This window comes from Pseudochaenichthys georgianus, chromosome 16, assembly GCF_902827115.2.
Source record: "Pseudochaenichthys georgianus chromosome 16, fPseGeo1.2, whole genome shotgun sequence".
Lineage (NCBI taxonomy): Eukaryota > Metazoa > Chordata > Actinopteri > Perciformes > Channichthyidae > Pseudochaenichthys > Pseudochaenichthys georgianus.
In genome coordinates, this window is record NC_047518.2 from 16,316,994 (window position 1) to 16,338,994 (window position 22,001).

Sequence of the window (22,001 nt, forward strand, 5' to 3'; positions counted from 1 at the left end):
ATCTTAAATTGGATTCTTCTAAAACAAAACAAAACATGACAATACAAATCCTCAAAACGAACAGACTGTGAGAGTGTGAAGCAGAGTAGCAGTTAAACCTGAGGCCCCTTTTTCTGAAATCAGTTCCATATTGGTGTTTGCAAACATCAGTCTCCCTATTTTCAAAATGAGGAACACTTAAGAATCTTACTTTTTTTTGGTAATTGACACTTTCTATATTTCACTCTCTCTCTTTATCACTGACTCAATCCTTTTTTCTCAAAGATTCATGCGTTACTATGAATGAATCGTAATTTCTTGTTTTCATTTCAATGTATTCTTTTGTTGCCTTTAGACAAGAAGATGGAGAAGATTTACACCAGTGCTAGGAAGCAAATACTCATATCCTCGCTGCCTCCTGTCATCACATTACATCTGAAACGCTTCCATCAGGTGAGACACACACTGCCTTTTCTTGCCTTCCATTTAACGGAGCAGGTGCGACATGTTGTATTGTATGCAGAACTCAGTGTGTGTCTTTGTGACGGTGTGTGGTTCTCTTTTTTTACTTGAAGGCAGGAATGAACTTACGAAAAGTGAACCGCCATGTCGATTTCCCCCTGATCCTGGACCTGGCTCCATTCTGCTCGGCCTCCTGCAAAGTAAGAAATATTCTGTGTACTAGAAATTAATTTATTTCAGTTTGTTTTCAATGTCCTTGGTTGGTACTGTCCCTGGAGCCCTCTGTGTATTCCCTTATTTTTTTAGCTCTCTTTCCCATTTTTGCTAACCTTCCTTTTTCGTTTTCCCTAGAGCCTGGCAGCCGGTGAGCGTGTCCTCTACAGTTTGTACGGGATTGTGGAACATAGTGGATCAATGCGGGGGGGCCACTACACTGCTTATGTAAAGGTGCGCGCTCCCCAGAGGAAAATGGAAGCGCACTACAGGAACCTGTCAGGTCAGGGATTATCTCGTTTGAGCTCCTTCAAGACTTTTGATCTATGTTCTGTGTGTGTTTACGCTCTGTTGTATTGTGCAGCAAAGGTCTCACTCCATGCCACCAAAGATGTACAACGTCCAGGATGAACAGAGGCTTTTGTGTTCTATATAATTCATGTTGTTTGTGTCATGATTCACAGTTTAGTGCTGAAAGGAAGTTCTCAAACTCACGGAAGTCTTTGCTGCGAACAAGTTCATGTAAAGCTAGACTGTGATTGCACCCATGAGTTGGTGATGATACACACAGTTAACTAATGCAACTTTCTCAACTGATAAACAACAACTGGCTAGAATAAACTTCTCCTAGTGCGTTTTTTAATGAAAAACGCAAGATCGAGTCATCTCAGTTTTATAATGATATCAGTTTAAGGTTGGTTTTGGCATCAAAATATACTTTAAGTATCAAAAGTACAAGTATTTGTTAAGCACAATGGCCCGTTTCAGAATCATGTATATTGTTAGTCGGTGAGGTCCTGATAATTTATTCCGGGAAATTACTCTGACCTACTAATTGACCTGACCGAAGTTATTGAGTCTATGTAAGTTTACTGCTTGACTCAGATCCACCAACGTCAGCAAGATCTCACCTCTATTAACTCCCCGAAGAACCAGGTTCAATTAACTGCTGTTTCAATTCAGACAACTCTCTTAAATCTGTTTAAGCGATCCCGAAGGATTTTGATATCAGTAAATGAGGTGTGTTCCTACCTAAGTGTGAGTGTGGCAGGGTGCAGTCTTACCTTTGAAGCAGGAGAGGAGAGCACAGATGTATTTTAAGTTGTCCCAGTCCAAAAGGTGGGATCAGTTTATTTGAAGAAAAATAGGTCCAAATTAATACAGGGTTTTTACCTTCTCTCTTTACAACATTATAATCATACTAAACAAAATGATGCTGTGATCATGTTCAAATATGAAACTTGAATTCACAGTCTTACATTTATTACCAAAATTGTAATTTCAACTGCCCAATTCAGTTGTGATTTCTAAATCTCCCGATAGAATTTAGAGGCATTTCCTCATAAATGACCGGTGATAATATAAAGCACATTCAAACTTTCCTTTACACCGAATCAATTCACATCAATTTCATACCTTTTTTCCGACACAGACGGCGGAAATAACATTCAAAAACCCATTCCTATCCGCATGAATTCGGAGGAAGGTCCTCACAGGTGGCGGGTACTAATATTCATATACGTTTTCCGACACAGATGGCGGGAATAACATTCAAAAACCCATTCCTATCCGCATGAATTCGGAGGAAGGTCCTCACAGGTGGCGGTTACTAATACTCACATACACATCTCAATTCATTCCACTCATTCACAAAGTAATTCACTCAGCTTTCAACGAAGAAAATCAAGAGATATTTACCAAGTTTGAGAGAACCTTTACCGAGAGCTATTAACCCAGCTCTGAGGGCCAGAGCCTACCGGGAGAGAGTATACCAGGGGAACCCCCCTCTCTCTCTCGCTCTCTCCAAAAAGCCAGTCTCTTTATGATCAAAAAACAGGATAGAAACCCCAAAAACACCTCCTCCATACCAAACCAATGAAACAAACTGGGCATGGCCACTGATGTACAGGACTGGACATATTCTATTGGCTATGGCATAAGACACACCTTCCCATGTTTGTGTAAAAAAGGACATGACCAGACATATTCTATGGCTATGACATAACCACCTTTTTGAGGCCTCAATGCATTTCTCCTTAAGTCCGGAGCCCCCCTCCCTGTGTACTGCTGTGAGAGGACAGGGAAGAAACCGCCTACTCTCTTATCACTGACACCCATAAATCATTATAGGTCTTACACTCAACTTAACAAACCACTTGGTTTTGTTTACACTGTAACTATAGAAAAACCTAAAATATGAAGCATTTTCATTGTGGGTTATACAAGAATTAAGGCTGTCAGTCGATTAAAATAGTTAATCGCGATTAATCGCAAATTAATCGCACATTTTTTATCTGTTCTACATGTACCTTAGAGGAATATTTTTCAAGTTTTTAATACTCAACATATGAGTGGACAAATATGCTTTATGCTAATGTTTATTATCATTTGAACAATGACAAATATTCTCATTACATTGCATTTAGCTGACGCTTTTATCCAAAGCGACTTACAATAAGTACATTCGACCAGGAAGACACAACCTTGAAGAAAACAGAATCATATAAGTACATCAGGTTTCATAGAGCCAAGCATTTCAAGTGCTACTCAACTGGCTTTAGATAAGCCAGTCCTTTATTAGTATAAAAGTGCTCTGTTAGCAGTTCTTTGTTAGTAATTCTATCGCTCGAAGTGGAGTCGAAAGAGATGAGTTTTCAGTCTGCGCCGGAAGGTGTGCAAGCTTTCTGCTGTCCTGATGTCAATGCGGAGCTCATTCCACCATTTTGGAGCCAGGATAGCAAACCCCTTCTCATGAATATTAAACACAACAACCTCTGAACATTACAAATATTCGCTTCAATTCAACCTGGAACCTCTCTCATACAATAAATACAATACAATACAAATTGTGTGTGTGTGTGTGTGTGTGTGTGTGTGTGTGTGTGTGTGTGTGTGTGTGTGTGTGTGTGTATGTGTGTGTGTGTGTGTGTGTGTGTGTGTGTGTGTGTGTGTGTGTGTGTGTGTGTGTGTGTGTGTGTGTGTGTGTGTGTGTGTGTGTGTGTGTGTGTGGGTGTGTGTGTGTGTGTGTGTGTGTGTGTGTGTGTGTGTGTGTGTGTGTGTGTGTGTGTGTGTGTGTGTGTGTGTGTGTGTGTGTGTGTGTGTGTGTGTGTGTGTGTGTGTGCTATGTGCAACTCAAGGCATATGCTCGAACGGGAGCTGCCTGGACGCTGCAATCATGTTGCGCACTATCCGTGCTGAGTGTGCTGACTTCTCCTACAATGACCCACTGTCTGGCTTCCTGCATAAAGTCAAGTGCTCGGCGCAGTTGTGGCGAAATGTCGCTCCTCTGTTTTCATTTAAACAGCTCCTTATATCCGTTAGCGCAGCTAGCTAGCACCAGATGCTAACAACAACAATGCATGTAAGGTCTCTCTCTCGCTCGGGCCACACATACACACACCCTCCCGGTCCTCCCAATAGCCAGTCTGTGCCTGCCGGTGAGCGTGGAAGTGTGGTCTGCCACAAGCGGGCGGCAGGAGCGGGGCTGTCAGCATCAGCTTGTAGATGGTATTTTAAACTCGATGCGCTCTCAAACTGCGGGGCGGCCGAGGAAAAAAAATACACATGCGTTAATCGCGTTAAAATAATTAGTGGCGTTAATTTTTTTTTGCGTTAGCGCGTTATTAACACGTTAACTTGACAGCCCTAACAAGAATATAATTGATTATATTTGAATATAACTAACTTTCGTTTTAAGTATTCAACATACTATGAAGATCTCAACACCCTCCAACAACAACCCTACAACAAATGTTAACACTGGTTTCTTCACCAAGTAAAGTGCACTCTCTTGCTAAATAATATAAAATATTCAAGGCACAGTTTCTCAGTATAAAAATGCACTTTCTGTTTTAGGTAGCACTAGCAGTAATGTAACATCAATACACATGAAAAGGAGAGTAAAACATAACTAAGTAAAACATAAAACACCAATGAGGAAAAGTCAGTGCCAAACAATTAAAATGTAAACTTTAGACTTGAAGTGCAATCAAAGACTTTAACATAACTGAACATCTGTTTCAAAAGGGAAAAACAATATAAATACCTTATTGATAAAATAAAATATAAGCCAACATAATCAACCAAGACAATAAATGAAGTGCAATACTGTCTGAATCCTGACTAGACTTAACTAACCGTTGTCAGTATTTAGTTACTTCGGCATCATTTTGAAACGTGTATTACAATTAAATCACGGTAAAATAGGTTCATTTTGTCGTAGTTGGTTTCCACCACAGTATTTACATGGATATAAGCCCCACCCCCTCACCAGGGCGTCCTGTTTGAGTGACGAGTAACACAGCTGACAGCTGCGGTGAAACTCCAGCGGTTAGGGTGGGAATATTCGCATTGCGTCCGTTGTGAACGCAGCATAACGCAGTTCAGAAACCACTGTTCTGACGCTTTTAAAGCAACTTCGAGATTTTAACAGTATCAGGGGCACGCAGGCCATGGTGGCCGTAGGACGTACAATTATTTTCGGGGCTTCACGGCCAGACCGGCCGTCATGGCCGCCGTGAAAATCCTACCCTGGTGCACTATCACGATAGATATGATATCTCTGAAAAGGCATATCGTGGAGACCTAATATCGTCTCGACGATATATATATTCTTATCGCCCACCGCTAGTCACTAAAGCTGGGGTGACACACGAGGAGTTGAGCTGCTTAAGTGAATGGTTGTGCAAGACGACTCGGCAGAAAACACATTTCGAACAAAGCAAAAATAAAGATGCACACCCATGCAGACAGTTTACAGCACCCATCTGACTCAATTCAGGATTGTCAAGGTCTTTGAGTTGGTGTACTGATTTTGTTTGTGCCAGCAAACAGCAGTCAGTGTAAGTAATTGAATTCTACAACAGCTTCACCATTTAGCTGTGACGGTTGCGTATAACTTGCGTCATTGAGAAGCCTAAAATGTTTCATGCTAGTATGGATGTCTTTCTTTTTTTGTTGGATAGTGTTATTTAAAGGGGACCTATCATGAAAAATGCACTTTTGTACGTCTTTTACACATGAATATGTGTCCCCGGTGTGTCAGGGAACTCACCAAGTGTCAGAAAACACAACCCTCTCTCTTTTCCTCCATACCCAAATCTCTAAAAATGGGGCTGCAACGGATTTTCAGTTTTCTTGGAGTTTTGTATCCAGTTATATGGAGCATAACAAGTGAATGACTCTTTGAAGAACATGAAGTAGACGACCTGAGATATGGATAGTTTAAAGGTGCCCTGTTAAGCTCATGTTCAGGTTCATATATTTATTTAGTGACTCTACTGAGACATGTTTACATGATTTAATGTTCAAAAAGCTCTTTATTTTTCTCATACGCATATGTTTTTTCATAGAAGCGTGAGTGTTACCAACTGATGTCACTATGTCGTGGAACTTTGAGATTTTAGCCTTTGCAAACCATTTACATGCACAAAAACCTTTATAACACACTACAGGAAAGCGTAAACCCAAAAAAGCAGCATATGGCCCTTTTTAAATCAGCCCCACATAGCAAACAAATGTCTCAAAGGAGTGCCCTGTGTTTTGACAGTGTGTGTGTGTGTGTGTGTGTGTGTGTGTGTGTGTGTGTGTGTGTGTGTGTGTGTGTGTGTGTGTGTGTGTGTGTGTGTGTGTGTGTGTGTGTGTGTGTGTGTGTGTGTGTGTGTGTGTGTGTGTGTGTGTGTGTGTGTGTGTGTGTGTGTGTGTGTGTGTGTGTGTGTGTGTGTGTGTGTGTGTGTGTGTGTGTGTGTGTGTGTGTGTGTGTGTGTGTGTGTGTGTGTTTCAGGTGCGAGGGATGCCGGCAGCAGCTTCCAGGGCCAGTGGGTGTACATCAGCGATACCACCGTTCAGACGGTACCAGAGTCAAGGGTACTCAACTCTCAGGCATACCTGCTCTTCTACGAGGAACTCCTGTAATGTAACTCCCTAAAAAGTATTTTTCCCTAGATCTCCTTTTGTTTTTGGTACACGCCTGTAAAACTCCTCATACTGTGTCTGTGAGAAGCTGGACGAAAGAAAAAGGGACTTTACACTTACTCATCTTGGTTGAGGAACGACTGTCTCAATTGAAATCACACCTCTTAATATCTTACATATATAAAAGATAAACATTATGTTAAAGTGATTATTTTCTTATTTTCATTCATGTTTCTTACCCTTTAAAGAAAGGTCAGAGAAAAAGAGTATGACTGAGCCTGAGCTGTTCTAAGTGTATCGTCTATTTCTGTCACAATCTCGTGCCGGAGATACTCACTGCAAAAAGGAGGGTTTTTTACATGTCACAAACAGGAAATAAGCAGAATGATCGAATGCCAAACCGCATCAGCTCTGACTGATGGATGGTAAGTGTGTGTGATGAGTGAATGAGTGAGTAAGAGACAGGAGAATGTACAGTAGGTTTTAGGTGCTATGTGTATCATTTCCTTAACCATTACTATGGTAAATGAGAATTAGCATTATAACTGGTGTAATTGCCAAACAACCATCAAGAAGAAGATGGGCATGTTTCAAAGAATCATCATACAGAAACAAATATCTTTTATTGCATTGCTCAGATTTATCCCGAATTTATGTTAAAATAACTTAGATATTCTCTGAGATTCATGTCGTGAAATTACAACGAAAACACATGAATATTCTCTGAGTGGTAAAAGTAGGGCTGGGCGGTATGACAAAAATTCACAGTTTTCTTCCAAATTATAACGGTTTTACAGTATTTATTTATATGTTTGAATGATTGGAAATGTATTTACATTTATACGTTTTGGCCCCCCAAAAAAAACAATTGATCATGAGTCTTACGTTGTGAAGGAATCAGAATGCAGGAAACAGCTGCAAAATGTAAACCATTTTATTGTGCAAACTATGCGTACCACAACAACTAACAACACAAGCACTGTTTGGAAATGTAAATATATCCCCCCTTCTCTGAAACGGCAGTGCACATTTGAAATCCTTATCTTATGATTGACCTTCAAACTTAGGTTCAGAATAACGGGGACTTGTTTCACTGCCGCACCGCTCGAGCGCCCTTCGCCACTTTTTCAATGGTATTGCGGTATATGAAAATATCATATGGTATAAAGTTCACAGTATTCGGTATGAAACCTTATATGACCCAGCACTAGGTAAAAGCTCACAAATGTACTAGAAAATAACCTGAATATTTCTTTAGATTAAAATGTAAAACTTATGACTAAATCCTATTATTTGATTAAGTCATCTTCTGCAGGCATAATACACGGCAAGCTGCGTCTGTGGTGTGATGAGGTTGGTCCAACCTAGCAATTTAAGTGATGTCAATTCTTGACAAAAAAACACAATTTATCATACGGTTTTTTTTGCGGTGTGGATTTCTGAATTTAAACCCAGACAATCTCCTTTTTTTATCATACATTTGTGATTTTATTCTGGTAATTCTATAATTTTTTTTTACCATGGCCCAGTACAGAATTATTCAGATGTCTTCTTGATTGTTTCTGGCAGAAATGTGAGAAATGCCAAGAGAAAACATTTGTTCAGACATTTTTTTCTTTATATTACAGAGACTGAAGTATGAGGACAGGAAGCTATATCATTTGTGACAGAGTTAATGTGAAATAAATGCGAACATATAAGAAACTTAAACCTAATGAACCTAATAATACAGCACCAAAACGGCTACTTATCATATTAGCTGATAATGATAACAAGATTATACAAGTTTACATCAACATAGTGGTTTAAAATGTTACACATAGCACCTTTTTAAGAACAGCACAAGTTATTTTACAGCCTCATTTTAAAGGATTGTTATTTTTTTTACATCAGAATGTAAAAATGTAAGACTATCAGTAGATTACATTTGCCAAAGACAAGTTTTGCGACGGAGTTGGAGCAGAAGAACCGAACACACGAGGACTTCATACGCTTTCTTTAACGTCAGTTAATCCAGGGCCGCCGGTGTGGTCCTTGAGTGTTGCACAAAAAGAAAACGTACTCAATGTTTGTCAGACCAACCGAGCAACTTGTGTGCCTTCATTGTACGGTACTTCTACTGTGTAGGCGCACTCACAAACCTATTAGGATCAACAAAGAAGCAGTGACTATCCTTAAAAAAAAAAACATTCAAAAAAAGTTAAAACACAATCTTAAGACTTATCTATAAAAAGAAACATCGTTGCTGTAATGTGCATTGGTAAATGTTCTAAATGAATGTATTCCTGAAATGTCTGTCAAATGAGCTGCTTATCTTTTTCTATGGAATTATAGGAAATGGAAAGGGTTGTTCATCAGTTTCCCATTCTTTTATTTTGAAAAACTAGAACTCAGTGCCTGTGCTTCAGGTTAAAGAAACTCATGCATGGTGAGAAGACGAACATATGTACCGTGAAACGCAAAGAGGGATATTTATGTACAGTATAACTGTAAGCAAAAACAATAAGGAGGTATATGTAGTTGTTCATACAATACAGAATCATGGTGCTTTAGGCGTGCAGGGTTTTTCCTCGAGGCAAAGTTTTGTTTCCATTCAATTTCAATTATGAGACATTTGGAATGAGTATAACGACATACTGTATCAAAATAAATCTAATTTATGAACTGGATATTCTCATGTTTCTATCTGTGTTGAGAAGGGGGGACGGTTTTGCTGTTTCTGTTTTGGACTTGATGTCATTTTCTTGTTACTCGAAGCGAGATGTTGTCCACCACCACCACCGCTGTGGGCTGTCGCCCTGGATCCAGCGGTGCCATATTCAACCCATCCTCGCTGGTGATCGGGCATGACGGGTGCAAAGCAGCACTGCTTCAGAACATGTCGCGAGCTGGTGAAGAGGAGGTGGGTGTGGAATCAGGAAAAAGGGCAACGTCCAAAAACATCGCCCTCCACGTCCTGTTGTTCCCACACGCTGTGACATCTGAGGCGCTACGTTTAAACAGGTTGTCAAGCCGCCACCAACAAAAAGAGCAAATCTTTTCTGAAATGCATTTGTCTATTTTTATAGCACAAGGGAGGAAGGGCGGGCGAGATGGCTTTTGGCTCGGGGACATGCTGCTGATGTGATTTAATCTCACTTAATGAAAGGCACCCTCCCCCTGTGTACAAAGCAATGCTGGATTGCTCATTACTGCACCTATCTACCAGCAGCAGGGTTACATTGTGCTGATCTCACCATGCACACCATCGTCACTGTCAGTCTCACCTCGGTTGTCACCATATCACACACACACACACACACACATACCATGCATCAACACATTTCCCTCATGCAAACGGCCTCACCAGCCTGAGGCTCTGCTCCTCACAGTGCACACACATCGGCGCCATATTAACACCAACACGGCACAAGACAGAGCACTGACCAACACCTGCACACAGCCCTCTCCTACAACAGAAGATGTGTTCAATCATTTCAGGTTTTTAGGAAAGTGGTGGCAACCATTCAGAGCTGCTGAGCAACCGGACATCAAGCACTTCAGCTAACAGGGTTTAATTTGTGGCTGTATTTTGCTGCAATACTTTAGAATGTACCCAACACATGCTTAATAAATGCTGCCCTGTACTGATTAAGACATATGTTTGGCTTTTAGAATTGCAGCAAATGGCTAGATTAACCAGAATTTGACCCTTAGTTAGCTGCAGGGAAATTCCTTTTTGATGATTAATAAATTAAGTTTACCTGAGTATTATTCACCATATGAATTAAAGAGAATATACAAATAAATAAGGGTGTCCAGGTGGTCTCTGTTTTTTAAATGGTTTTTGGAGGCCCTGTGCTAAAATCCAATGGTGGAGGAAGTATGTAAATCATTTCCTGAAGTTAAAGTATAAATACTATAAAAACACTGCAAGAACTGCATTCAAAGCCTTACTTAGGTGAAAGTATGTATTATCAATCAGCAAATGTACATGTTTTAATTGTGCAGTATAATGTTCCCTGTCGGTGTATATATCCTAGTAATGATGTTTTTGGATTATTATTACTACTGGATTAGCGTATACTGCATTTTACTGTCCAAGGTTGTGCTAATTGTAACTCCTTTATGTAATGTTGTATAGTTACGTCTGCAGCAATGCAAAACACTACAAAATCATCATGTGTGTTACTTTGTTTCTGTCCTGTTAAAAGTTTCTCTGAAAATTCAATTCTTTGAGTTTCTCAGAAAAACAGGCCAGCTTTTCATTTTAATAATTCATCCTTCAGTTAAAAACATTAAAATCAAAATAGAGATTTTTGGTTTTCACTATAGACCGCAATGGGATGTAAAACTAATCTGTAAAGTGACTAAAGCTGTACAAGTACATCTACCTCTGAGATTAAGTGGAGTTGAAGTATAAAGATGCATTAACTTGAAATACTCAGATAACGTACAAGTGACTGAAATGTGTTTGTGTAATTAAGTACCGTACTTGAATACATTAGTTACATTCCATCACTGGTTGAAATATAGGCTACTGTAGTTTTGTGATTAAATTACCAGTAGGCCTACAACTTGTAAAAAGTACATGGAGTATCAGTACTTTACACTACTGATATTGTACTTAAAAGTAAGCTCGGTAGCATAGACTTTAACCAAGTTAAATGAAAATGACAAATGGACCAAACCAAAATACAACAATCTTTCATTTCCTAAATCCTTTAAAGAGCCTGTGACACGGTTTTCCCCCATCATCCAAACCCATTAATTTGAGTACATATTGTCCCCTTGAAAACCGTTACTGAACTGATTTGGGATATTTGTACTTTGATAACCATTAATCTGCCCTTCAATGTTGACAATTTTCTGGATCTTCTCGCGGATTCTTCAAGTCCCGCCAAATGATGGGTGACGTCATTGCGGGCACAGCGCTCCAGCTGCACGGTTCAGGATCCCAGCATCTGCATGTAAACGCACGATGGCGCACACAGTAGCAAACTCAGACAGCGATGACAGTTTAATTTTGAACGTGTCTGAGAGCTCATGAGGCTGAAGGATCGGTTTATGTTGTATCTGTTAGAAGTTTAGGAATGAGGTGCGTCAATATGGGCGATCATATGGTCATGTAGCCAGTGGTGGAATGGGACTAACAATCATCCCGGAACTCTCGACCGGCCCACTTCGGTACCGCTAGTAAATTGTCAACCGGGGGAGTGGGGGATGTCAGGGGCGGTGGGTGCTGTAGATAGTAAATGTAAATATGTAAATAGTTGTGTCACTGCATCCTGGTAAAATACAAATATAATGTATAATGTCTGTGTCTTTGACCTTAGCGCTGCTAGCCACCTGTGCCCTGTACTACGAAGCCAGTTCAACAGACCCTGGATATGTTTGAGTAACAAACAAACTAACAACAACAAACTAACAAACGAGATCTCGCTAAGCGGTCCTACGACGCTGGTTATCAACTCGGTAAATCAAGCCAGGGTTTCTCTCTCCAGTTGAGAGCGCGTTCACGTCTAAGACACGAGTGGATCTGACTTTAATTACATTTGTCTCGAGTGTTTCGTCAACATAATGTGTTGCTTAAAATAATACTTCTGCATACAGTCTGTGACACTGTGAGTGTTGCACGGCCAGGTGAGGCTGGAGAAGCTGACTCAGATCAGGAAATATATGATATATTGTGATATATGATCGATGATCTGATTGATGATGTGATATCATCATATCAGTGTGATATGAATGATAAGTGCGACACGTCGGCGTCTTCTCTGCATACGGCAGTTTAAACTGTATTTCCTTTATCCTGTAATATGACTTGAGAGATTTAAACTCCGCACACTGAGTTGATCTCTTTTCTATAGACGCCGGAGGCGGGCAGCGTCAGGTAAAAGAAGTTATTTAGCCTTCTCAAACCTGAGCCTCACGCGCCGCCTATGGGGGATGTGCTAGTTACTTATCCGACCGGCCCACTTCGGTACCCGGCTCAAACAAACGATTTTTAATCATCATCCTCACGATCATTTAATGTATCATATGTCGCCGAATTGACATGAAAGCACTAATAAATGTAGTTTCATCCACTTGAGTTTACAACTACAAAAATAATCGATTTGTTTTTATATCACATCCGACGGGAGGAAATTCAGCAGCTCTCACTCCCGATTTTTAATCCTAATGTAATCATCATCTTCACCACGATCATCTATGTTTATGTTCGCCGAATTGACATGAAAGCACTGACAAATATGAATATACTGTAGTCAACTTCATTAAAACGTTATTAACGTGCCTAATCTCAGTAATTCACAATTTCTACGCATGACAACACACTTTGTCCGTGTTTGGCTCTCGAAGCGTTCCCGCATTGACGTCACTTCCGGCTTCCCCCAAAACTTCAAAATGAGTCGATGGAATTTCCCCGCGATGTTCGCAATTATTAATATTTAACGGAACGGTATCGCTTTTTCTTTTTTAAACTGACGGTTCGAGATTATTAGCCCAATATTTCATTGCACAACAGTTGTTGGGATGCTGTCACAGGCTCTTTAAGGAAACATTATAGAACTAACGGTATGTTACTAAGAACCATTGGGCCGGGACTTCACAAATTGCAGTACCCATAAGGAGCCATACACATGCCGCAGTTTTTGCGTGGCTGTGTCTTTAGTTGAGAGCCCAGTGGTGATCTGTTCATCTGTCATACTGATCATCCAGTCAATAACTGTGTTGTTGTTATTAGCATCTGGTTAGCTAGCTATGCTAACGAATAAGAAGCTTTTTCTACAACCAGTGAGGTAAAGGCACATCTTTATATGATCATTACAGTTATAAAAAAAGGGGAGTGATTTGTAAAATATCTATAAAGAAAAATTAAATCTGTAGGCTATACAGTTCTGTTTTATATGGATGTTGAGAGAATTATCCATAGATCTCTTAATTTTGCTCTCAAAGTGCACCAGATTGATGCTTTTAACTTCAATATTTAAAAAATAAATCTTCCCGGGCGAGCATGGGACCCCCCTAGATGAGGTTAGGTCCTCCCCATCATGTTCACATGGATAGAAGTCTAAATACATTTGCACACATCATGTGTCCATATATTTCTGTTTTGCTGGTCATGCCACAACCGTGCACGTGCATGCATGCAAGAGTCATGGTGAGATATCTGGATTAAGAGGTTGCTTTTTCTTTGCACAGCATGAAAGAAAGGCCAAATGAATGGGCAGTGATTTTAGTATTTTTAAGCAGAGGTCAATAATTTGTACGGCCCTCGGAGGATGTTGAAAACATTGAAATGGCCCTTGAGAGGAAAAAGTTTCCCCACCCCTGCTTTACATAATTGTTAAAGGTGTGACATATTAAATGTTACAATGGAAATAAATAAAATACAGTTGTTAGTGTACGTTGAATTTAAGTCTTTGTCCAAAGAAAATCTGGTTCATTTAAATTGCATACATTCACTATTTTGTGCGCGTGTCTGTGGTCTGCCGTCATAACCTAATCGGCATCTGAATGTCTCGCGGCCCCTCGATGCCTTTAAGGCAGTAATTCTTACTGAAAAAACACCACGAATCACAACCACAAATCTAATTTAAGTCGTTGGTCAAGAACAAAATTGCCCCATAAAATAAACCAAGACCGGCTAAAAATGGGTGAAGGCAATACATCCATTAGATGCGCTGTGTTATTGGGGGCGATCTATGTAAATAGATTTTATATTGTCATATTCCTAACCGCCTATGAAGGCAGCAGCGGAGCCTCACGTTCCACACTTCCTTCCTCCGAGCTGAGTAGTTCACTGGTGCAGCCATTTTGACTCTGAACCGTAGCGCTGGAGAGAAACTGTCTGGAAAAGGTGGGGATTATGTTACTCTAAGCAAAGCGCTCATATAGGTTTACTTCGTACTTTCCCTCCAGTGTGTTATCTATTTATATTTTAAAGCACATTTGTTCACACGGTATAATAATAGTGCTAGTATTATTTAGCTTTCGTGATTAGCTTAGCTCACGTAAGCTTGCATTTAGCTCCACAGGCACCTTCAGAGTTTGGGATTTCACTGGCCCAAGTTTATTTCAGTATCATGCGTCAGTGTTGACACGGAGTTATCCCATGCTGCATAGCGAGGGTTTCCAACTCTAAACAGCACAAATGACTTGCAGCTAACCCATGTTGCTAAATACAGCTAGTTGCTTAGCTACATGTAACGTTAGCTTTCATCTTATAGCTAACACTCGCTCTTTCTGGCCAGTAAACGCAGTGTAGTGTTACTGCGCACAAACTGCAGCAGCTCTAGTCATGTCAGCAGAAGTGATGGCGCAAATTAAAATGTAACTAGCTGGCCTGTGCATTTCAGGTGTACATTCAGAAGAGAGTGATGTGGGACCAGGGAGGACAACCCTGGCCGCAGTGGCCCCTGAGCCAGCAGCAGTGGATGCAATCTTTCCAGCACACGCAAGATCCAGGTGAGTGAGCGATGCAAATGCACCATGAGAATATTTTTCTGCAGAAGATCTGAGCCTCTGCAGGGCTTCTTTGCACAATAGACCAGTAATACCTTCTGTCTGTGTGCAGGTCAAGTGGACTGGGCTGCCCTGGCACAAGCATGGATAGCACAGAAGGAGACGACAGGACCAGAGCAGCCCAACATTCTGCCCAATGGCCAGGACATCCCAGGCCTTGAACCGGTTGGGCCGGGAAACCATGGGGCCTTCCCTGGCGACCCGGCATTTGGCAGAATGTGGCAGCCAGGTACAATTGTAACCCCATGAATGGTATCAAGTAGGGATGATACGGAAAGATATAGGACTTTTTGGTTGATTATGATCAAAACACTTTGTTGTATTCCCATTATTGAGGTTGTTGTGGTCGAGCCAGCCTTGTTTTAACTAAGAAAAAATACAACATTTATCATGCAAGAAAGAACAGATGCAAAATGTTGCATTAATGCTGGGGAACCTTGTGGTGTATGATTGGTTTATGTAAGAATACTTTTTTGTTCCACGAAAATTTGTGTTGCCTAGAAAATACACATACACAAATATTGAGTCAACACAATGGATCTTCCACAATGGAAGATACATTCATTTCAGTTTGTCAGTGCCATTTTAAGCTTGTTTTTTTATGATACTCTGACTAATATTGAATTATTCTATCCAGGATAATCATGATGAAACTTTAACATTGTCAAATGCCTCATAGCAAGTTTCTATTTTTACATATTTTCTGTGCTGGTCAAGAACAGCTTACTGTTATTTATAAGGCGAAAGAGAATAAGGTGATTTGTGACTATTCGTGACCCCTCATGTATATGACTAGATAGACAGCTGGATACCAAGTCCCTCTTGTTCAGACGTCGAGGAAAATGTCCAGAGTTGTGTTTTTATTGTTACACATATATGTCCGTGTTGCTTTGGCTTTTGTTTATTACTTCTGTTGTCATTACCAGAATGGGCAATGCATGGCCAGCCCCCTCCTCCTCCGCCCCCTGAACAGGCCTGGATCCCCCCTGGCTCAGGGCCGATGGATGTGGTGAACCCCAGCGAGGACAGCAACAGCCAGGACAGCGTGGAGTTCAACTCTGAGGCCCACCACGGGGTTTACCCCCAGAACAGCCATGGGTATGGGGCACAGCCCGACAGCTACGCCATGGCCCCCATGGCCATGAACCAGTTTGATTATCAGGTATGCAGATGCTACAGTAGGAACTGTTGAAGCGTTTGGGTTTTAGTGTGACAACCAAGTAACACAAGAAGGAGCAAATCCATAGAAACAGAGCCGGGTCCCAGCATCTAGGTGTATCAGTCATTGCTTTCTTGATGCGGTGCAGAGGAAAGTGTTGGCTTGTTGAGGATCCAGCATGGTTTGGTATTGTTTATAAGCTGCTTTTTATTTTACATTTTGAACTAAACAGACATTTTAGCCCAGTCAGTAGTGATGGATGAATGTCAGCTAACCTTATCTGGGGAATAAAAAAACAACACTCAGTAGATAAGAGAGGACCTATTGTACTTTGAACTTCCTTTTTAATTTTCTATTTGTGCGGTCTCTCCACAGCATGGCGCCGCCTCATCCTTCGCCCCCGCACCCACAAACTTCCACTCCCCATACTGGCAGGGTCCTCCTCAGAACAGACGAGATGTCAGACCCCCCGGCTTCAGGGAGCGCCCCAGATCCCCCATCCAGCTTCCTGTCAAACAGGAGGTCGCAGCAACATTAGGTGAGTGTGATTCCCTTTAAGAATAGCCAGCCATCACATTAAGATGATCAGCTAGAAGACTGCCTGAGGTGCAGTTTGTGTGTAAACCTCAGGTCTGCTTTGTTTTTTTGTAACAAAAAAGAATGCTCTTAATTTAATTACAAGTAGTTCATTGTACTCGCACTTAGTTACGCAAGTACTTTTTTAACATTTTATTATGCACGGCTACAAATGAACTATAGTTTAGATATTTTGTCGTAATGGCCATCCCATACCTCTTTGCACTAATGAATGTGAACTACACAACTGACAGTAGTCAAGTAGTAGTAAGTCAAAACACTTGAGTAGTAATCCCACATTCTAAACATTTTTAATTACAAGTGAAAACTACTTGATTAAATGTTTTTCGAACACATGGCTGTAACTGTAGTGTTAATATATCACGGTTCAGATCAGGAAACTGTCGGCGCGGTAAAAAGGAATCTGTATGATGTTGCAAAGATGTGTTGGTTTCTGAATCTTAACATTGCAGTATGTGGAGGACTCATTTTGACCTTCATGTCACCTTCAGATGCGGTAAAGAGGCGCACGCTACCTGCCTGGATCCGAGAGGGCCTGGAGAAGATGGACAGGGAGAAGCAGAAGAAGATCGAGCGAGAACAGATGGAGAAGGAGCGCGCTAAAATGACAAAAGACGACGCCAAAGAGCGCGAGGTCGAGGAAGGAGGCGACGGGCCACGAGTGCCCCGCAAGAGCAAATTTGTAAGAAACACATTTCTGCCATTGACATAAAAATGATTTCCTTTTGAAAATCACTTGACACTTTGTTTTTCTGGCAAAAGTATCATTTGCATCACAACTTATGCACGTTGTTAAACATAGTCCCTTGCTCCTGTGTCCATCAGGACAGCGACGATGAGGGGAATTATAACGATGAAGAAAAGCCCTCCATCAAAAAAGAATTTTCTGGTCGAAGCCCGTCACCTGCTGCAGAGGACAGCGAACCTGAAATGACGGAGGAGGAAAAGGAGTTCCAGCTGGTCAGTTTGATCTTATTCTGCATCTCAACCGTTGTAGTTGCCTATTCTTCAAAGAGATTGATATACAAATAATGGATTTTCTTTTTCTTCTTAGATGTTTATCACAAAAACCCTTCTGACAGAGATCCTTCTCGAGGTCACCAACGAGGAGATCCAGCATGTGGCCAGAGAGACGCACCGCAAAGCCACTCGAGGTCTGCTCTTGTTTTTTCCACTTTTACTTAATCTATATGTGTCACCAAGACATTTGTTGTTCAAATCTGAAGAGAATCCAATATGTGCATAATAATCTCGTGCACTCAGTAAGGCCCTGTAAAGTAGGGCGGTTGAGCGGCAAACTTTGGAGTACGTCTGAAATCCAACCATTCTCTGCTAATGCATCAGAAGCAGAGCACAGAGCTTTTCACAAGCAGTATTTCTGGTTCACGGTATTAAAGGTCCTGCTGAAAGACTCTGATACGAGTGAATGATGTCTGAGCATTGAATCTGACCAGCATCCACGTTTTAGATGCAAGACACTTCCTCCACTGACGTGACTGCATTAGTACAGATTGGTTCTTCCCACTTGTGCGACTATTTGACTTGGATTGTGTGACAGAATTGTGTTTGTTAACCCTCTCTCTTTTCTCCATTTTATTTATTTTTTATTTTTGTCATTTCTGTTCTCTCTTTTTCACCAATGGCAGCTCTTGTGAATAGTTATCTGTGACCCCCCCTCTTCTCTAGCGACTCTCTTGAGAAAATGGCTCTGTGTTTTAACATGTTGTTCCTGTTGTTGATGTGAATCAAAGCTCCTGCAAAACAGCTGGCACAGTCAAGTGCATTGGCTTCTCTGACTGGTCTCAGTGAGTATCCCTTTTTCTGTCACCGGGGGGCGGGATGGAGAATATATATTAATTAAATGGCGGGGTTTTAGAAGGAAAACAGGAGAAACTTAGACCATAACACCCAAAATACACTTCTAAAGATTGATCGAAGTGAAAACGTTGTGATGAGAAGCATGCTCTTCATCAGAACGTATTCTTATGCAGCTTTTCTTTAAGGGATATATGTTTACATTTGTTTTGAAGGGGTTAATCAGTGTGTAATATACTGTTCTTAAGGATTAAGTGCCTTCCATTGGGGACCTTGGGTTGGGATTAAGGGCTTTATAGTGAAACCTACTTTTGAGAATAAATCTTCGTCCATACCAACACTCAACCACCCGGGGGCTCTGTTGTGGCAGGTGGGCTCGGTGACTACGGTTCAGACGAGAGTGAGGATGAGGACGAGCGCAGCGTTCGAGGGTCCGAATCCTCCGACACAGATGACGAAGAGCTGCGCCACCGCATCCGAGAGAAGCAGGACGCCTTCCGCCGCAAGGAGCGGGAGGCGCAGCAGCTGCAGGACAAACAGGCGCAGGACGCTCTGCTTGCACGGGGTAAGACATGTTTGTGTCTTTGCAGGTTTGCATAGGAATTTCAGGAAGGCCTTTGCACACCATTTACATGCACAAAAACCTATATGTCAGACTACAGGAAAGAAAACCTTTCTTGGTAGTTTTTCCTTGTACGCTGCGAGGGTCTAAGGACAAAGAGTCGTATACTGTGCACACTGCAAAGCCCCCGGAGACACATGTGCTATATAAATATAATTGGATTCATTCATTTTCACTAAATAGTCATCTAAAGACAAAGGAACTAATCGATTATTTGAAGTTGCTAAAATGTATTCTTTGCAAAAAATGAGTCGTAAAAGTTAGTGCTCTATCAAACTCATCTTGAAGAATGCAATCATAATTATTGTAAAACTGTGCAGTTTGTGTCTAGTTTTCTTTTTTTACATGACATGATGTTTCTTAGTTTATTTTTAACCTGCGTTTTTGTTTGTTTTCACAGAAGAGATGGCGAAGGAGAGGTTGAGCAGAGAAAAGGGGGAATATGATGAGGGCCAGCCAGAGAATACGCACAAACAGGAAATGAAAGAGACAAAGGCGGAGCCCTTGGTAGAAAGGCGTAGGTCCCGTAGTGAGAAGGAGGGTAGCGAGAGCAAGCCGGGGGGCAGAGGGACGGAGCGGTCAGGGCGAGGCGGCAGCAGTTCACCGGCCAACGGTCACAGCAGCAGCTCCCGCTCCACCTCCAGCCACAGCAGCCGCCACTCTTCCTCCTCCTCGTCTTATTCCTCCTCGGCATCGTCCCGTAGTTCATCACGATCCTCCTCCCCACGCAGGAAGAGGAGGCGCAGCCGCTCATCCTCCCACAAGGCTCGCAGGCGTAGCCGCAGCTCCCACCGGCATCGCAGCGAGAAGGCCAGGGAGAGGAGGAGGAGGAGCAGCGCAGAGAGATCAGGCCGACACAAGAAAGATCGCAGCGAGTCCAGGGAGCGCAAGAGCCGCAGGAGTAGATCCAGATCCAGAGAGCGGGCCAGAGCCAGGGCCAGAGACAGCCGCAGCAGAGAGAGGGAGAAGGAAAGGGAGAAGGAGAGGAAAAGGAGTCAGGATGGCAGAGACAGCAGCCGTAGCAACAAACACAAGCAGAAGGCCTCCAGCAAAGACAGGGAGAGAAAGAGGGAAAGGAGTCATAGCCACGAGAAGGACAAGAAAAAAAAGGAGAAGGAGTCAGACAAAAAGAAAGAAAAGCCTAAGGCCAAGGAGAAGGAGAAGGAAAAGGAGAAAGGAAGCTCTGCAGTTACAGAGGAGAATGGCAAATCTAAGAAAAGGAAGGAGAGCGACTCGTGCACGGACTCTCAGAGTGAAAAGCACTCCCGGCAGGAGAGCAAATCCAGCAAGAAGGGCTCCGTTAAAGCTAGCAAGAAACGCTCAGACTCCGACTCAAGTAGGTCCCTCACCCCTGAAGTTAGCAAGGAAAAGAAATCTAAAAAATCTAAACGTAGTCGCTCAAGGTCGACGGAAAAGTCTCACAAGTCTGGTAAGAAGGCAAGCCGCAAACACAAGTCTAAGTCGCGATCAAGGTAGTATTCTTTTTATTCCCTTTCTTTCTTACTGTATGTTTTTCATTGTATGTCTCATTGTGAATTCTACAGTCATTTTGAATTAGTATTTTTGCAATAACTTTGAAAAGGAAAATTGTTGACTGATGTTATGAAAATGTACTGTCAACTGCAGTCAAATCTGCTTAACATTGTAAAGTCTGCAATAAAGTTTGTAATGCTTCATCTGTGTGTTATCTATCATCACATTTGTTATTTCTGAATTTCTAACAAGTCACATGATGTCTCAACATCCTAAAGCCAGCTTCATCTTTTTGTAGCAACTTGTTAAGATATGAAACCATTTGTTGCCTTGCACTGCAGGGTATATTTGCTTCTCTAAAGTCTGCAGAACATTAGTTTTTCTGGAGGGTACAGAATGTCTGATGGGTGGGGGCATCTGTGCATGTTTATATGTTGTAGTCTGCGTGGGTACGTGTGATTGGTGCAGTATTAATGTTGTGTCCACGCTCTCTTTCAGGTCAACTTCCCCCTCCCGTCGTAGCAGACGCTGAGGAGCACGGTTAACCCTCCTGATCTGTGCACTTTACCATTTTAAATTCCATGAGTTGAACAGGCTTGTCTCATTATAGAGGCAATTGTGTAGGTGAACCCCCCTCTCATACACACGTCTTTCATCTTTGTAAATATGTTGTTATTTTTTAAGTGACTGAAGAACAACTTCAAACTTTTTGAATGGTAGGAGTTTTCACTTGTATCATTATGCAAAGCTTAATAAGACTCTGTGGACACTAAAAAGCTAAAGTTGTATAATTTTAAAAACCGTAACAGGATTAACTTTTTTCCTCAAAACATTATTGTAATATGTCCAATAAAACTGTTTGTTCCTTGTCTTGTCTTGCTGTCTTTTCTTTGTGCTACTTATAACACCCTCCCACACATCCCCCACCCTTTGAAAACACATACATTGCTCAGTAACTGTCTCCACATACAGGCCAGGGTAGGTCCACTATATGCTGGCAAGTGGTTTATTTTATTGGAAATGATCCACTTGGAACTACTATCCCTTGTTGAAGTGTTTAATTTGTAATTTAACACAAAAACACATAAGTCAGTCACCTAGTAGGACTTCCTTTGAGTTAAATATGGTTATTACTCGAGTTGGCGCAGTACATGGTTCTGAACCACTCTTGTGAATGTCAGTAGGGATCACCAAGCACACGTCAGTACCGTTGAACGGGTCTCTTCTAAAATGGTGCTGCGTTGCAGGTGCTGCCATAAA

General features: G+C 41.6%; 2 protein-coding genes across 3 annotated transcripts in view; both read left to right on the forward strand.

The window, feature by feature from the left end:
- usp45 (ubiquitin specific peptidase 45) overlaps positions 1 to 9,236 on the forward strand; it is a 50,260-nt gene extending 41,024 nt beyond the window's left edge. The window contains exons 13-16 of the mRNA XM_034101964.2: positions 335 to 432; positions 555 to 641; positions 793 to 937; positions 6,437 to 9,236. Of these exons, the coding sequence (XP_033957855.1) occupies positions 335 to 432; positions 555 to 641; positions 793 to 937; positions 6,437 to 6,567 (461 nt within the window). The 3' untranslated portion in view covers positions 6,568 to 9,236. The remainder of the gene's footprint in view (positions 1 to 334; positions 433 to 554; positions 642 to 792; positions 938 to 6,436) is intronic.
- A 5,076-nt stretch (positions 9,237 to 14,312) lies between these two features.
- Positions 14,313 to 21,610, forward strand: pnisr (PNN-interacting serine/arginine-rich protein). Of its 2 annotated transcripts, XM_034101998.1 has the most exons (12): positions 14,313 to 14,410; positions 14,910 to 15,018; positions 15,128 to 15,304; positions 16,002 to 16,237; positions 16,610 to 16,772; positions 17,323 to 17,513; positions 17,657 to 17,791; positions 17,886 to 17,985; positions 18,583 to 18,636; positions 19,017 to 19,211; positions 19,669 to 20,740; positions 21,240 to 21,610. In XM_034101998.1, exons 2-12 carry the CDS (start codon positions 14,931 to 14,933, stop codon positions 21,271 to 21,273), a joined length of 2,445 nt encoding a protein of 814 aa, XP_033957889.1. In that variant the 5' UTR covers positions 14,313 to 14,410; positions 14,910 to 14,930; the 3' UTR covers positions 21,274 to 21,610. The 2 variants fall into 2 exon arrangements, with proteins under 2 accessions (XP_033957889.1, XP_033957890.1); XM_034101999.2 differs by lacking the exons at positions 17,657 to 17,791; positions 17,886 to 17,985; positions 18,583 to 18,636; ... (1 more) ...; positions 19,669 to 20,740; positions 21,240 to 21,610 and having other exon boundaries at positions 16,002 to 16,173; positions 17,323 to 17,411.
- The last annotated feature ends 391 nt before the right edge of the window (positions 21,611 to 22,001 follow it).

Excerpts from the sequence above, each read along its gene's own strand:
- pnisr (XM_034101998.1), top strand. The coding sequence starts at position 14,931 with ATGTGGGACCAGGGAGGACAACCCTGGCCGCAGTGGCCCCTGAGCCAG. Across the intron at positions 16,238-16,609 it reads TGAACCAGTTTGATTATCAG|CATGGCGCCGCCTCATCCTT; the intron begins GTATGCAGATGC and ends GTCTCTCCACAG. Across the intron at positions 20,741-21,239 it reads AAGTCTAAGTCGCGATCAAG|GTCAACTTCCCCCTCCCGTC; the intron begins GTAGTATTCTTT and ends GCTCTCTTTCAG.